Below are 16,730 nucleotides of genomic sequence, written 5' to 3'. Positions count from 1 at the left end.
TTTTGAAGGTAGCCATTATGGCTTCAAAGAGAATAATATGTCATAGGTGATCAAACTAGCAGGAGAAGGTAGCACTTGAACTCAAGAGGTTTTTACTTCAACATTTTTTCTTCTCCTTTCCTCTACCAAAGACTGCTCTAGTTCTGTTCTTCCTGACGATGTACCGTCCTCTTAGGATGTTAGCACAGTGGGAGATAATGTTAGATGATTTAACCACAAAGTCTGAGAAGGCATTATTTTTTAGTGTTCTACATATTATAGAAATTCATGTAAATACATCTCTTGACTTTAAGTTAGAAATAATTTCCACGCAGCCTGGTATTTGTAGGCTTACTTTGTGTCTTCCTTTAAAACTAGTTCTGTTCAAGGGACACTCTGGAGAAATGAGCCTAAATATTTAACTGAATATTTGTAGTTAGCTTTATAAAAACTGTGTGGTTCCAGAAATCCCCAGAAATTTAGAGCTATTAGCGAAAACCTTAAATTACTTGGAATCCTATAACACTTCAGGTAAATTAGACAAAAATGTAGAAACTGGTAACGACCTGAGGATGCTTAGCCTGGGAAAGAGGCAACTTGGGAACATGACAGCTGCCCCTAAATACTGGAAGTGTAAAAGTAGAGTGCATTTGCTCACTGCTTTAGGGAGAAGTGTGACCTAAGACTAGGATTTAAAGAGAGGCAGATTTCTGCTCAATAATGTAAGGAAGCCATTTTACAATTAGAATGGTTCTAAAAATGGAACATGTGACCTCATGATTTTTCAATTATTGGGAACACATTCAAAGCGAAAACTCAGTGACTATCTTTTAAGCATATTGTTCAGAGGAATCTTTTAGGGGAGAGGTTATTGGTTTAAAAAATTTATAAAGCCCTTTCTAACTGTGAACCTTAAACAGTTAAGGCTATGAGCTAAGTGAATTCTTAACTATAACCCTGTTTCTCATAGCAGCAGGGAGCAAATAAACCTCATTGCCTAGTTGGGCTGCTTCTGAACATGCTTTGATTAACATGGCCATGTCCTTGGCTGACATAGTGCACCCTGTGCTCTCAGCTCCCTCTCAGGAATCATTGTTCCTGGCTGCCAGTCTCTTGTCTTACTGATAACGTAAATGTCATATTACTATTGTGTGGCTAAATTTGAAGGTATTCGTATATTTTTATAAAGCTTTAGGTTATATACATTTATTTATAGCGTAATTCAACAAGCATTTAATGACAACTTTGCTTTTATGCCAGCCACTCTGTCAGATATTAGATATAAAACATGAACAGAAAATACTCCCTGTCTTGGTAGAGCTTACAGTCTCTAACACTTAGTATTAAAAATTGACAATTGAGGTCTCATTGGGATGTATGATCCTCAATTTTACATTTATCTGGAAAATCTGTTTGGGTTCAATTTTCTTTTGTTCCCAGGAATAAGTATCAGAATTCCCTGTATTCAAAATCTGAGAATGGGAGCAAATTTTTACATTGTAGCTAATTAAATTGTATGACTGTATTATTCAAAAGATGTTGTCATTACCCATTTATAAAATTCTACAATTTATGGTCAGATACTTATATTCATAATTTTCTTTTAGGTGACTTTCATCGAAAACTTCCACGAACTCCGTCCAGTGGAACCATGTCTTCTGCAGATGACCTAGATGAGAGAGAGCCTCCTTCCCCCTCAGAAGCCGGTATGACACTCTGAGTGTTCCTGAATCGAGCTCTAAGTCAATTGAATCAGTAGTACTGCATTGATATTAGGAAAACAGTATAATTCAAAGAATTATTTTGCTATGTATTAAACAAAGAGCATTATTGTGACAAATATGTCAAATATATGCCAACAAATTATGTACAAGTATGGGTTGATAATATATTAATCAAATGTTACAAATACAAGCAGCGAAACTACTAGATCTAAAATATATTAGCATGGAGCCCTGGCTGGTGTGGCTCAGGTTGGTTGGACAATCATCCTGTACACTAGAAGGTTGCGGGTTTGATTCCCAGTCAGGGTACATACCTAAGTTGCAGGTTCAATTCCTGTTTGAGAGGCGACCAATCTAATTGTCACCCCCCCCTTTCTCTCATTCTAAAATCAATAAACATTTTTAAAAAATAAAAAATGTATTAGCATGGTGCTGAAGTAGGCTAGATATTTTGATCTTTCATAAATCTAATATAGTGACTTAACTGTTAAAAGGATTGCCATGCATGAGAAATTCTGAAAAAGCCTCTTCAAAAGAAACAGAGCAAGGAGCTAGGCAGGAAGAGTGAATAAGTAGACTTCCGGAAGACAAGGAAAGTTGTGAATGTGACCTTAATGATTTGAATTAAACTCATATAAATTAGTTTTGTATACTTGAAATCTCCAGATACCTGTTTTGGCATCATTCTCTGAAATAATATAGAACATTTGATCTCCAGCAGAATATTCATATATTACTAGCTAGTATTATTTGTAATTTTATAATTATTTAAGAATAGCTTTATCCTAAATGTGGGTAATGCTGATGACACTGTAACCTCATACAGCTAGTTTTCTTTGAAGCTTTTATAAAAGGGGTATTTTCTAAGAATGTAATGCCACCTACATAACACCCTTTCCAGCCCAGTAAAGGGCATATTAAAGACGTTGTTAACTTTGTGATTCTGAAAACAGTATGATGTGCTATTTTGGAAGTTCTTTCTGGTTTAGTGGTGACTTTTACTCATCGGTTTGATAAGTGTGTGCCTTGTAAGAGATTTCTAAATTAGATCCTTATTTTGATGTTACCAATTAAAAATAATAGCTTCTTGTAATATATGAATGATTGCAAAGTCTAAAGATTTTTCAAAATATACTATCCTGTGGGGGAAAAATTGTCATCTTATGATTCTTATATAATAATCTATTTCTATTGCAAGGACCCAACTCACTTGGAATATATAAGAAAACATTGATGTCAAAGGCAGCTCTCACTCACAAGTTTCGAAAACTGAGATCCCCCACAAAATGTAGGGATTGTGAAGGCATTGTAGTATTCCAGGGCGTTGAATGTGAAGAGGTAAGGGTTTTCTGGAATTACATCAGCCCCTTAGTTTTTGTTCTATATTCTTTTGCTATTAATTTTACTGATTAGGATCTTTTGCAAATAAATTGAACCACAGTGTACCTTCTTCAATTTTATATTTCATTTTGCTGCTAAATGTATTTCGGACACTGTAAGTAATGCCCTTTAAACTGATTTTTGTTCTCTTACCACTCTACCTCTAGATTGTCCAGTTGTGAATAGGTTTAAGATAAGTTAACCAGTTTTAAATTATTATTTCTTTAGTGTCTCCTTGTGTGTCACCGTAAGTGTTTGGAAAATTTAGTCATCATTTGTGGTCATCAAAAACTTATGGGGAAAATACATTTATTTGGAGCAGAATTCACACAAGTTGCAAAAAAGGAGCCAGATGGCATCCCTTTTATACTCAAAATATGTGCCTCAGAGATTGAAAGTAGAGCCTTATGTCTACAGGTACGTTGTAACTCCTAAAATAAAAGATTTTAAACAAATGCTTGTATGATTTGTTCTAATAATAAGGAGACTTTAAAGGAAAACAGTGCTTTCAATTTTTAATAAGTCACCATTTTACTTATATTTATTTGGACAATATTACCTTACTTGATGTAAGTTTTTTCTAAAATGTTAATAAAAATTGAAGTAGACACATCAAATATATTTAGATGTGCACATTTAGCCATTTGTACTAAAGCAGGATTTTACAATATTTTATCCCTTTCTTTTCAAGGGAATTTATCGCGTATGTGGAAACAAAATAAAAACTGAAAAACTGTGCCAAGCTTTGGAAAATGGAATGCACTTGGTAGACATTTCAGAATTTAGTTCACATGACATCTGTGACGTCTTGAAATTATATCTTCGACAGGTAAAGTTTTTACCCTTGAAACCTACCATCAACTAGAAAACAGCAAAAATATGATTTCCATCTTGCTGATTACATTTCTACACAGCTATTTTCATTGACAATAGATCATATTAATATCTTAATGTATAGATCAAAGTATATATAAATACATGTAAAGTTTACAGATCAGTAGTAATAAAAACACTCATTTTCCATCACCTAGCTTAAGGAAATAGAACATTAGTGTACCTTTTAAAAGGGTCTTATGTGTCCCTTCCTATTGCAGCCTGTAACCCAGCCCCATAGTCTTTTCTAACCATGTTAACTCCCTCTCTTTTTTTAATGTACCTGTTGTGTATGCCTAAACAGTGTATCATTAAGTTTTAGAAAACTAAGCAGGAAACAAACTAGCTGTGTAAGGAAAGGCTATTATTCACATTGTTATATGAAGGGTTACTCAGTAAGAACAGTGTCTGGGTCATAGTCCAGCTTTACCTTCATTGGTATTTTTAAGATAGCTGTTTTGGGAGGTTAGTGTGCAACGTCATGAATGCATCTTGGAAGTTCACCACACTTGGGGCATGAGGCAGTGCTATCCTATAAGCTCCCTACCGGAAGTTCAGCAGGAATATGGCTGTGGGGTGTTTCCTCTTTCTGTGCTCATTGTGAACCTGTGGTTTACATAATTAGGTCCAAAGAAAACACTTCAGTAGGGTGAAATAAGTGGTCTTCGTGGCTTCAAGGAGTAGCTCTGGAGGGGTTGCTGGGAGAATCAGCACATTGTCATGATGAGTCAAGTATTAAAAATGACTTGGGGTAAGCCCAGCTGCCTCTGTCCTCTGGTGAGAATGAAGAGAGTTACAGAGAGCCTAGTGATCAAGGTCCTTAACAGGTTGCCCTGCACTGTTTTGTTCTCCAGCTTTTATCCTGTGATGCTTCTTCTCCACCCCCTTCTCTTTTGTGAGGAAACACCTGTCTTCTATGTTTTGTATTGGTTTATTATTTTGTTTTAGTCAGGCCTGTCTCCTGAGCAAGGAGAAGTAAGAGTAAATATTGGGTTGACCAAAAAGTCCATGTAGTTTTTTCCATACAATAAGACATTTTTTATTTTCACCAGTAACTTTTGATTTGGATATTTTGAATATGTTGGCTATTTCCTGCATGGTAGAATGTTGATTGTTCTCAATTAATGCCTCTTTTTGATCACTATCAACTTCAACTCGTCTACGTGACCATCGAGCGTTGTCCAGTGAGAAATCTCCAGCACGAAACTTTGCAAACCACTTTTGACATGTTCAGCCAGTCACATCACATCCATACACTGCACATGTCTTTTTTTGTTTGTTGTGTTTTTACCTTTCTGGAAATAATAAAGCATAAAATGTGAAAAATGGTGTATATTTTCTTCCATGTTTAATATTAAAATGACTACACCAAAATTCACCAATTTTAATGTTTTTTTTAATGCTTGTTAATATGGCAGCTGTCACAACACAATCTAACAAAATTGTTTCTAATGAAGTTAAAGACAACTAAGTGCCACTATAGCCATCTTACAGATAAAACCAAACGAATTTCTTGGCCAATTCCATATTCAAAACCTTATTTATCTGTCTTTATTCTACTTTCTTGATGGGAATGGAAGAGTATGGGTGGTGTGGAAGATTATAGTGTTCTAGGCTGGAAGTTATTTTCTTCAGAATTTTGAAGGCATTTTTCTTGTTCTCTTTGAAGCCTCAGATCCTTCTCATTCTTGATTTTTTTGTGTGTAACCAATTTTTTTTTCTCTCTCTGAAAGCTTGTAGAATTTTCTTTTTCTCCCTATTCTAAAATTTCTCAATGATGTGCTTTGATGTGTGTGTATTTCATCTATTTCAGGCACTCCATGAACTGTGGCATTCTGGTTATTTGTCCCTTAGTTCTTGGAACAAAATTTTATTTCATTGCTCACCTTCTCCCCTCCATTTTTGTTCTGAAACCTCTGTTTGGGTACTTGACAAGTTGAACTGGTTCTGTAGTTTCTTTTTTTCTATTCATTGTTTTTGTTTTGTTTTTTTAACACTTTCTAAGAGATTTCCTAAGCTTTTCTTTCACCCCTACTGTAACTATATCATTTCTAAGAACTCTGGTCCTCTCTTTTGTTTGTGGCATTCTTTCTTTCTTAATGAATACAGTATCTTACCCACCTGAAGATATTCATAGCTTTTTTAAAAAGGGTTCTTTTCTCTGCTTAGCCTCTAGCCCTATCCAATAGAAATATAAAGTGGGCCCCATATATAATGTTAAATTTTCTAGTAGCCCCATAAAAATAAAAAGCAGGTGAAGTTAATTTTAATATTTTATTTAACATTGAAAATATCTGTGCATCTAATCAATATTTTAAAATTATTGATGAAATACTTCTTTTTGTTATTGTTATAGAGTCTTTAAAATGTGTGTATTTTTCATTTGAAGCACATGTTAGTTTGGACCAGCCACATTCCAGTGCTCAGTAGCCTTAGGCGGCTAGTTACCACCATTTAGACAGTCTAGTTTTAGAACTTCAAGTTGTTCTTGATTTGTCTTCCTGGTTGTCTGCTTAAAATGAAAGAGTTGGGAATTGAAATATCTTTGGAAGCTCTTGGATATATGAAGGCTTTGAAGATTTTGAGATTTACTGTAGTATGACCTGACTGGGCTGCTTGTGAAACATCTGATGTCTGCATCTCTGGGTCGGTCCTTAGGTTGGTCTGATACCCCAGAGAAGGGTCTTTTATTGCCTAGCGGTGTGATGCCAGACTTTGGGGAGGCTCTAGGATCTCTGCATTCAGCATTCATACAGTCACTAAATTCCTATTTTTAGATAGTTGTTCACTTGTTTCTTGTGCTTTGCACTGTCCATCCAGAGAACAGTTAGTTTTTACACTGCGCAGGGAAGAAATCTCCAGACTTCTGGGCAAGACTTCAGGAGCATGGAATGGAGATAAGGATCTAGAGATCTAATGCTTCTTGGATAGCCCATCCTCCTTCAGAATTAGAGGACCTCATGCTGACAGTCCCTGAGTCTCCTTAGGATCCTGTAAATCATGTTGGATTTCAGTTTGGAATTGCAACTTTCCCAGGGCTGCTAAGTCAGCACTTACACTTCTGCTCTTTAGCTATAAATGTTGGACCTGCCGTGTTAGCCCAGGACACTATTGATATTTCTGTAATCACATTTTACAGAATTTTTAGCTGAGAAATGGAAACAGGTTACCTTTGAATGACTGTAAATTTCAGTTAATCATCCTTTATCTCTTCTAGCCAGTCAGGAAAAGGAAATGAATGGGGTCCAATACTATCAGCTCTCATCCTGTCTCAGGAATACTATATGATCAAGGCTTTAGTATGGGAAACCATACTCAAATCTATAGTATTAGAAAGTAGCCTTCATTTTACTCATATAACATGAGTAAAATGAAACTCCAAGAGGTTAGTTACCCTCTTTAGACCACACAGTGGTGGAGGTAGAAATTAATCTCAAAGTGTCCCCTCTCTGGGACTAGCAGGGGAAACTGGATGAGCAGGTGCCTACCTCACCACAGATAGTGTAGAATATCAGCTAAGCAGAAGTATTGTCCGTCACTGAGCAGTGGAAATACTGAAATAAGTTACTCCAGTAGACAGAGCAAGGTGGCATACCCTTTGATAGTTTGAGAGAAACTTTTTCTGTTGACCTACTTATGGCAATTCAAGTTGTATTTAAAAATTAGATAAAATGTTGACGGTTCCTTTCTTGTAAGTCTTATTATCTTATGCTAATCTTCTTGTTTTATTTTATTTTATTTTTATCATTTTTCTATTACAATTCTCCCACTTTTTCCCCATTGCTCCCACCCCGCCCCACCCACCCCTTCTCCCACAGTCATTCCCCACCCCAGCAACCATGTCCATGGGTTATTTATACTAGTTCCTTTACTAAACCCTTCCCCTATTTATTCCCCTTCTCCCCCCGCCCCCCGATAACTGTTACTCTGTTCCTTGTTCAATTCTGTTCATTTGTTTGTGTTGTTCATTAGTCTCCTGTATCAGGTGATATCATATGGTATTTTTCTTTCGTTACCTGGCTTATTTCACTAAGCATAATTCTCTCTAGTTCCATCCATGTGGTCGCAAATGGCAGGAGTTCCTTCTTTCTTTCTGCTGCATACTATTCCATTGTGTAAATGTACCACAGCTTTTTAATCCACTCATCTACAGATGGGCACTTAGGCTGTTTCCAGCACTTAGCTATTGTAAACAGCGCTGCTATGAACATAGGGGTGCATAGGTTATTTTGAATTAGGGTTTTAGGATTCTTCGGGTATAATCCTAGCAGTAGAATCGCTGGTTCAAAAGGCAGTTCCATTTTCAGTTTTTTGAGGAAATTCCATACTGTTTTCCACAGTGGCTGCACCAGTCTGCATTCCCACCAGCAGTGCAGTAGGGTTCCCTTTTTTAGTCAGATTTAAGTAAAACACAAGGGCCCTATGGCATTTTGTTCTGTTTTCATCATACCAGTAAATCTCAAGTGTATAAGATTTTTCTAATTAATTTGACTTACTTTGCATATCATTATTGATTTATTTCATTAAACAATTGAAAATCGTGCTAACTTTAGGGCAATAATGAATGTAAAGTTTAGAGCTTTACTGATTATCAGTTAACACATTTTTAATAACAATATTATTTATGGTGATTATGTCAGATTCACTTTATAGATTACATCTGTAGCGAATTTATGTACATTTCTAAATGTGCATATTGACCTTAAGTCTTTTAATCTAAAGGAACGTGCTAAAACCATTCAGTAGCTACTTAGTGGATTATTAACAGGGAGGGAAATGAGAGAATAACATTTCTAATGTAATTTTATTTCTTTAGCTTCCAGAACCATTTATTTTATTCCGATTGTACAAGGAATTTATAGATCTTGCAAAAGAGATTCAACATGTAAGTGAAGAACAAGAGACAAAAAAGGATAGCCTCGAAGACAAAAAATGGCCAAGTACATGTATAGAAATAAATCGAATTCTTCTAAAAAGCAAGGACCTTCTAAGACAATTGCCAGCCTCAAATTTTAACAGTCTTCATTACCTCATAGTACATCTTAAGCGGTAAGAACTTTGTGTAAGAAAAGCATCTATTAGTGGATGGATGATCAGTTTCTGGTTTTGCTTTTTTAAAAATTGTAAAATACATATAACTAAGTTTATCATCTTAGTCATTTTTAAATGTATAGTTTAGTAGTATTAAGTACATTCACATTGTTGTGCTATTGTTTTTTAAATGAGCATTTCATTTCTAATATGTGTTAGGGAAAGGGAGTTAATTAATGTATTCATGTAGCCAACATCCTTCCCTCGGGTGCCTCCTGTGTGCCAGGCTCTGGCTGGGGAAGCCTGAATGAAAACATAAAGCTTCTGTCATCTGTTCTGCTTGTCAGCTTGGGGGGCAGACAAGTGCAGAGCAGCATCATTCATGTTCTAATGGAGCCCTGCACAGCCCACAGAGGAAGACGGGGAAGGGAGGGTCACAAATCGGAAGAGCTAGCCTTGAGCCAGACTTAGAGAACTAAAGATTGGTTTGGTGGCAGAGAATGTGCAGAAGAGCATTTCTGACGGAAGGTAACAGACACGGAGACATAAGAAATTATTCTGCATTTGGGAAGTATAAGTAATTTGGTTAGGCTAGGATATAACAAGCAGTAGCAGGAGTGAGCTAGGTAGAGGCCTGGTAATGAAAATCTTACATACCTGGCAAATGACTTGGCTGTCTTTCTTCTGTACCTACTAAAGAATTTTGAGCCAGGAATTTAGCATGCTTAGATTTGCCTATTAGATCTTTCTGGCAATAATATGGAGAATGGTTTAGAAGGGAAGCCTTTACTGCAATTCAAATTTCCTTGAGTCGTCACAGGAATAAAAGGTGATGAGAGAGGCCTTGAAGTAAGGTCAGAGCAGTGGGAGTGACAGGAGAACAAAGAGATCTTTAGGAAGTAGAATCAGCTAGTCTTGAAGACTAGCGGTCAATGAGAGAGAATTTGACGATATGTAAGTTTCCAGCCTAAAGACCTGCAGCTTTCAGGAGTATTTCTTTTTTAAATTTCTGCTGGTAAGACTCCCCTAGTTCCCTCAAAATAAATTATATCCTGATATTATAAAACTCAATTTAGTGTGTGGACAACATTTAATCAAATAAATACATTTTTTTCTTAAACTTCTGCAGCCCATTTTTTCTGCATCCTTCCCAACCCATAGTTAACTACCATCGAGGAAATTTAACAGGCAAATCTCATACAGCTAACAGGCAGATCTCATACAGCTTAATGTATTCTACTCTGCAGAGTCGTCGATCATGCAGAAGAAAATAAGATGAACTCCAAAAACTTGGGGGTTATATTTGGACCAAGTCTCATCAGGCCAAGGCCCACAGCTGCTCCTATCACCATCTCCTCTCTTGCTGAATACTCAAATCAAGCGCGGCTCGTAGAGTTCCTCATTACTTATTCCCAGAAGATCTTTGATGGGTCTCTACAGCCACAAGATGTAGTTGTGTGTAGTCCAGGTGGTGTCGTACCTCAGGTGGATCAAGGCTGTCTTCTGAAGCCTCTGTTATCACCAGAAGAAAGAGACCCAGAACATTTCATGAAGTCACTATTTTTCTCTTCGAAGGAAGTGAGTTTTGACCTTTATGGAATTGTGTTGGAACTTTGTAATGTTTATATTAAGTTAAAAACCTTTGAACTGTTAATTGTGAGATATGTTTTGCTTCTTCAAATTTAAAAATTCTCATCAACAGGATATCCATACTGCAGATAGTGAAAACAAAATTCTTGAACCAATTGCATCATTTGAGGAATCAGAACGAAAGCAGAATGCATTAGAAAAATGTGATGCATGTCTCATTGGTGAGTGGCCATGTCAGATGCATGTTTGTTGACTTAAAACTATGTCAATAAACCATGATTAAAAGCCGAAAATTTTAGATTTCTGAAACTCCTAAAAATTTTTTCAAGTACTTTATCACATGTTTTTAACACATTAAGCACATGTATGTGCATGCAGTCATTTTATTCACTGTATGACACTTTTAGTTGCAGTGATTGGTAACTATCAAGATGGTGAAAAGTCTTCCACTTATTACTATAATTCCATATATTACTAGAGCTAAATTCCACTTTTTAAACATCCAGTCATATGTGTTAAATTTGATGTACAATCAAATAGCGGTGACATAGCCTGAGTGGGTCTAAAAAATAGGGAGCTAACATTCACTAAGTAACTGCCTGCTCTTGGCTATGCACTGTGCTTACTGTTTAATTTCATTTATCTGATTTAACCTTCATAACAGTGCTATAAAGTAGGTAGGATTAGCCCCAGTCAGCCATAGCCTAACAGCATGAGAGGTGAAATCATACCAAAGGTCACTGAGTCTGTATTTGAACTTACGTTTGTGCTTATTTCACTGTCCTATGATCTAGGACTCCCAATTAGAATAGTTATAATAATAAATGTCATTTGTGAGTGCTTATTGTATACCAAATAATTCTGAGCACTTTTCATGATTAGATCATTAGGCCACACATCAACACAGCTACAGTTATGATTCTCCTTTGACAAATGGAGACACTGAGAGGACCGTGAGATTGCCTTGCCCAGTGCAGAAGTGGTAGAGCTGAGCTAAACCCAGCAACTGGGCTTCAGAGTGTGCACTCTTCTCCATTAGGCTCTGAGTTTTGCCCCCAGAACTTAAGACTATACTTTGGTTGGTGTCCACAGCCTGAGCACGAGTCAGGTCCCTTGCAGTGGTTGGTAAATGTGCAGATGGAGGAGAGCAGTGTTGCTTTGGAAGCCCAGGGAAGAGGGCCAGCAGTGTCCAGTGCGGAGGAAGGGCAGATGAGATGATAGCTGACAGGGGTGCTGATGAGCCTGTCAGCAGACCACTGCCCAAAAGAGGAACATGAGCAGAGGGCTGAAATTTTCCCAAAATGGAATTTCTTAGGAAAAATGCAGCATAAAGGAACAGGGCTTAACAGAATTCAGGGTGCTAGTTTGAGAAAACACAGTCCATGGGTCCAGATTTGATAGGAAAGAGAAGAAGGTCTGGGAATAAACAATAAATGGAGTAAATGGCGTTTTTTTCCCTTAAAGTAAAACTATTAAACCTTAATTGGATGGGAGGTATAGTCCATTTATTAATTGATCAGATTGAAAGCCATCTAAGGCATTTCATATAATGTGCTCTCACTGTGGGCTGAGTGTGACTGAAAAGCAGATTTAGGGAGTTGGCAAAAGCTTTGGAATAAAAGGAATATTTGGCTGGCCTGTAAGTTGGTGTAATTTTTCTGAGGTGAATTTATAAATGTCTGCCTGTTGAAATTGTGAAGACTCTGACCCAGTAACTAACTTGTTTGTTCATGCACAGTACCTAAAAAGAAGTACTTCAGCGAGTGTTTTGTTTTTGTTTTAACCAGCCTGCAGTGGATTTTGTAGCTGTTTATTATATTTACTTAAGTAAATATAAAATTCTAACATTTTTATCCAGGGTACACCTTTAAATTCCTCTGCATAGCCCTGACCAGGTAGCTCAGTTGGTTGGAGTAGCGTTCCAATAAGCCAACGTTACGGGTTTGATCCTTGGTCAGGGCACATACAGGAATCAACCAATTAATGCATAAATAAGTGTAACAACAAATCAGTGTTCTCTCTCTCTCTCCCTCTCTCTCACCTCCCACTTCTTTTTGCTCTAAAATCAGTAACTAAAAATTCTTTTTAAAACTCCTCTGCATAGATAACTGAGAATAACTTAGAAAAAAATATTTAAGACCATTGTTGTTTTGAGAGCATGTTTGTCTGCAACTCATTCAGACTGTCTTGTTAACCAGGTGCCAGGAAGTTTGATTTTCAAATAAATCTGTTCCTTTTTCAGACAACAAAGTGCGTTTGCTTGTAGACCAAGGACTTGAATCGGTGTCACAAAAGACAGAAGATGTTTGTAAAACCTCCAGGCCATTTGCTCTGAAATCTGACAGGGAAACAAACAGTGTTATTGAGAGGTATACTCCAAGGACCAAGAATAGACCTCTAAGTTTGCCTGTTGATAGACTGCTGCTTCTGGCAAGCCCTCCTCATGAGAGAAATGGCAGAAATATGGGGAATGTAAATTTAGACAAGTTTTGCAAGAATCCTACCTTTGAAGGCGTTAATACCCCTACTATTTGTTGCAAATTTGATGACTTTGACCAGCAAGCGCTACAAACCACTGGGGAGAAACAATATGACCAAAACGACCTAAATGCAAAGACTACAATGATTGTGCCCAGCGCACTCCAGGAAGGAGGAGTGATGACAAGCATCAGGACTGGCAGGGACCATGCGGTCAGTGCCACCCAGCCCAGTAAGCCATACCCAGAACTAGTTAGGTCAGCAAGACAGGTGCTGGAGGGACGGTCCGCTGACTCCTGCCCTCCTGGTCCTGTCAGAGCACCCAGAACACTGCAGCCCCAGCACTGGACGACGTTTTATAAACCACGTGCTCCCACTGGTAGTGTGAGAGGGACTGAGGAGAAACCTGCGGCATCCTCCCCAACACTGCCTCCTGGCACAGCTCACACTTCTCAGGAGCATGCGCTGAAGTCAATTTCAGACTCAGAAAATGCCCCAGCTGGTCCCTTGCAGGCCACGAGTAAACCTAAGGAGAACTCTGAGGAACATGACCTGCCCGATGTCCACCCAACGTGTCAGAGACCAAGGCTTAAACGAATGCAGCAATTTGAAGACCTTGAAGATGAAGCCCCACAGTTTGTGTAGGGTTGTCAAAACTCAGCTCTTCTTTTTCAGTCGTTTTGTGGTATTGTGTTTGTTTTGTGAGAGAATTTTGATAGTGCCCCTTTTGTGGAGGATTGCCAGATTGTGGATTTTGCTTTTGTCATTGTATTGTGCTATCCTGTGTTGGTTGCATTGGATGGTAGACTGTTTTGATGGGGCTACATCTGTGTCTCACTGGAATTATCTGTACTTCTGAAGTTGTGAATAAGTCAGTGAACTTATATTTTTTAAAGTTTAGTTGATTTTCTCCATAAAGTGGTCCATTTAAATGCATCCCTAATATATGATATAGTTCTCAACTAATAGATGCCTTTAGGAAAAATCATCTTTATTTTTTTTGAAATAAAACTATGTGCTTATTTATAAAAGGAATGTTTCTGAATGCAAGTGCCTGAAAGATCTTTGTTTAGTATGATTTTTTTTTAACACAATTTTATAATGTGTCCTTGACCATTGTGCTTTTATGGTATGTATGCAACCTCTTATTTTTCAATTGGCAAGTTACTTTTTAATATTTACGTAATGGCCAGAAAGCTTGCAAATCTATATTTAATTGCATTTCAATTAATTGCCAGATTTACAAGTGGTAGTCAGTTGAATTGTACAAAGAAAATGCACTTAAATCTATTTCTGAATTATATAGTAGTTATGTCTTATTTGGCTTTAAATGGTTTTAACCCTTTGGGTGCCATGCAAAACTGCTAAAATTCATGTGAGAAATGCCAGACTGTTTTGCTGAGAAATGCAGAGTTTATGAAAAATGTCTATAAAAACATTATTATTTGTTCCATTGTTATTTACATTTATAGCCATCCAAAAAAGAGTCGCTGGGAGCCGATACTGGCACTTTTGGAAAAATTTGTCAGCGTTGCTCACAGCGACATTGGCACTCAAAAGGGCTAATACATTTAATAGTTTTTTACATTTGGCCTTGTTGTGCATAAACTTTTCTGTTTCAACAGTGCTGAACTTTTTGGTATTTTATATAATGGGCCAAAAAATGTTTTAAAGTTTAATGCATTTCCTCTTGGTATTGTCTGGGTTTTAAAAAACACTTGTTTTGTATGAAAATGTTTTTACTTATGAAAAATTTGTGTACTTTTTTGTGGGCAGCCACTCCTTGTGGTTTAAGGAACTGTAGACCCGGCCTGAGCATGACGAGCTGCCAGCATCCTGGCCTGCTTATCTCTAAGTCTCAACATAAGGTTGTGTGCGGAACATGACTGACAACCACTCAGAGGGTTGCCATGGGAATTAGATCGAAGAGCGTTTATTAAGCTCATTGTGCTTTAGAACTTGCTCTGCTTTCCTTATCAGCAATGTAGTGTAAGCTGTCTTTAGCAGGGAGTATATGGAACCCTGCACCTGGTCCGAATGTTTTATAGACCTTGACTCTAATCAGTCAGTGTGACTCCCGAATTAGTGTATGTTATCTATTACTGTCAAATGCCTGAATACAATCGACAATTTATGAATTTTAGCCTTGTATCTCTCATATGTATCCTCCTCAATAAAAGGCATGAGGGATGAAGGTTTGGTTGCTGGTCTCCACTAGAGAGGCATCCACCTTCCTTCCCCCAGACATAACAAAGTGTCCTGGGTAGAAGTTGGTTCCGCCGTGGTCACGAAGCCTCTGCTGGACAGAGCAACTTCCAACCGAGCCTAGGGTGTGTGTGGCACCTCCGTCATACTTTTTTTACCTGGACTTTTAACCATTGACAATGTATGTTTCGTATGAATCCTGCAAAGACTTATTTAAGTTGATTCTAAATATCATTCAGTAAGCGTCATTGTTTGGCATTTGAGAGGAGGTATAAATGATTGGATCTATTTCATGTATAAATTTCCCAGTTTTTAGAACTAGTGCAGTTCTCTTATTTTCTGGGTTTTGTCATTTTGCCTAATACAGGATATAAAAGGGACAAAAAAATAGCCTTTTTGTATGTGTGAATTCCATCTGTAGTAAATGCTTTTGTATGACCATATTATACTTGATTAAAAAATATATTAATCTTTTAAATTGTCTCAAGTTCTTGTGGCTTCTTTGAAATTGTTGCCTCTTAGGGGATGAAACTTTAAGGTTTATTAACCATTGGCTTAGTGATCAACGCTTGTATCCCTTGACTTACTGCAACATGGAATGCATTTTATGGGAAGTTGTTCTATAGTTTTATATAACAAACCCTTTTGTGCTGGGGCCTTGTTTTTAGTCCTCAATGTACAAAATATAAAAGAATTGTATGGCTACAAAAAGCTAAAAAGAAAATAGCCAACGGTTATTGAGCCCTCTATGTGCCATGAATTCTGCTGAGTTCCTACATAAATGATTTCAAGTTCACAGCAGCCTATAATGGATAGGAAAGTATTTTATTATCCTGTATCATAGATAAGAAAACTGAGGCTTGGTTAAATGATGTGCTGTAGGTTCCACAGGTGTAACAGTTAGGGTCAAGTCTCAAACACAGGGCTGTCAGAGTCTAATGGTTAGTGCTCTTAATGGCCGTGTAATGACTAAGTAATAATATCAGGTATGTTTAACAATAGAAAACTCACCTTTGGTGGCATTAAGTACATTCACATTGTTTTGTAACCATGACCACTATTCATCTCCAGAACTTTTTCCTCATCCCACACTGAAACTTAGAAAATATACTTTTAAACTCCTTCAGTTTTCTTTTTACTGTATTGAAACAACCCAAAGAGAGAATATCTAATCAGCGTGCCTCTGTTTCCCCTCACTGTTAAACCTCATAGTGAGCAGTCCACTTTGGTGGGGTGGGTAGTTCTGCCGTTAGGGCTCTCTGGCAACTTGTCCAGCTTACGCTGTTAGTCTGTAGACATATTTTAGTTTCCTGAGGCATTCAACAAGTATCTCCTGAGAATATGTTGCTGTTCTAGAGAGCTCACAGTGTGTACCCTGCTCTGATACCCAGGATGTGGTGGTACTCCTTCATCAGGAATTGTTTTATGGCACACAGAATGTGAGCCAGAGGAAAGGGCAATGGTGGGGAG

The 16,730-nt window shown here is 37.4% G+C and overlaps 1 protein-coding gene across 3 annotated transcripts in view; it reads left to right on the top strand.

The window, feature by feature from the left end:
* The window catches only part of ARHGAP29 (Rho GTPase activating protein 29), a 68,992-nt gene extending 53,254 nt beyond the window's left edge, over window positions 1-15,738 (top strand). For all 3 annotated transcript variants that reach the window (XM_090269758.1, XM_090269757.1, XM_090269759.1), the window contains 8 exons: window positions 1,587-1,685; window positions 2,902-3,041; window positions 3,312-3,500; window positions 3,775-3,912; window positions 8,773-9,005; window positions 10,235-10,565; window positions 10,690-10,798; window positions 12,820-15,738. In XM_090269758.1, the coding sequence (XP_090125884.1) occupies window positions 1,587-1,685; window positions 2,902-3,041; window positions 3,312-3,500; window positions 3,775-3,912; window positions 8,773-9,005; window positions 10,235-10,565; window positions 10,690-10,798; window positions 12,820-13,700 (2,120 nt within the window). In that variant the 3' untranslated portion in view covers window positions 13,701-15,738. The remainder of the gene's footprint in view (window positions 1-1,586; window positions 1,686-2,901; window positions 3,042-3,311; window positions 3,501-3,774; window positions 3,913-8,772; window positions 9,006-10,234; window positions 10,566-10,689; window positions 10,799-12,819) is intronic.
* The last annotated feature ends 992 nt before the right edge of the window (window positions 15,739-16,730 follow it).

This window comes from Furipterus horrens, unplaced genomic scaffold (assembly GCF_987537825.1).
Source record: "Furipterus horrens unplaced genomic scaffold, mFurHor1.1.pri manual_scaffold_3, whole genome shotgun sequence".
NCBI classification, from domain to species: domain Eukaryota; kingdom Metazoa; phylum Chordata; class Mammalia; order Chiroptera; family Furipteridae; genus Furipterus; species Furipterus horrens.
Note: the sequence above shows the minus strand (reverse complement) of the source record. Positions and strands in the feature narration are given on the sequence as shown.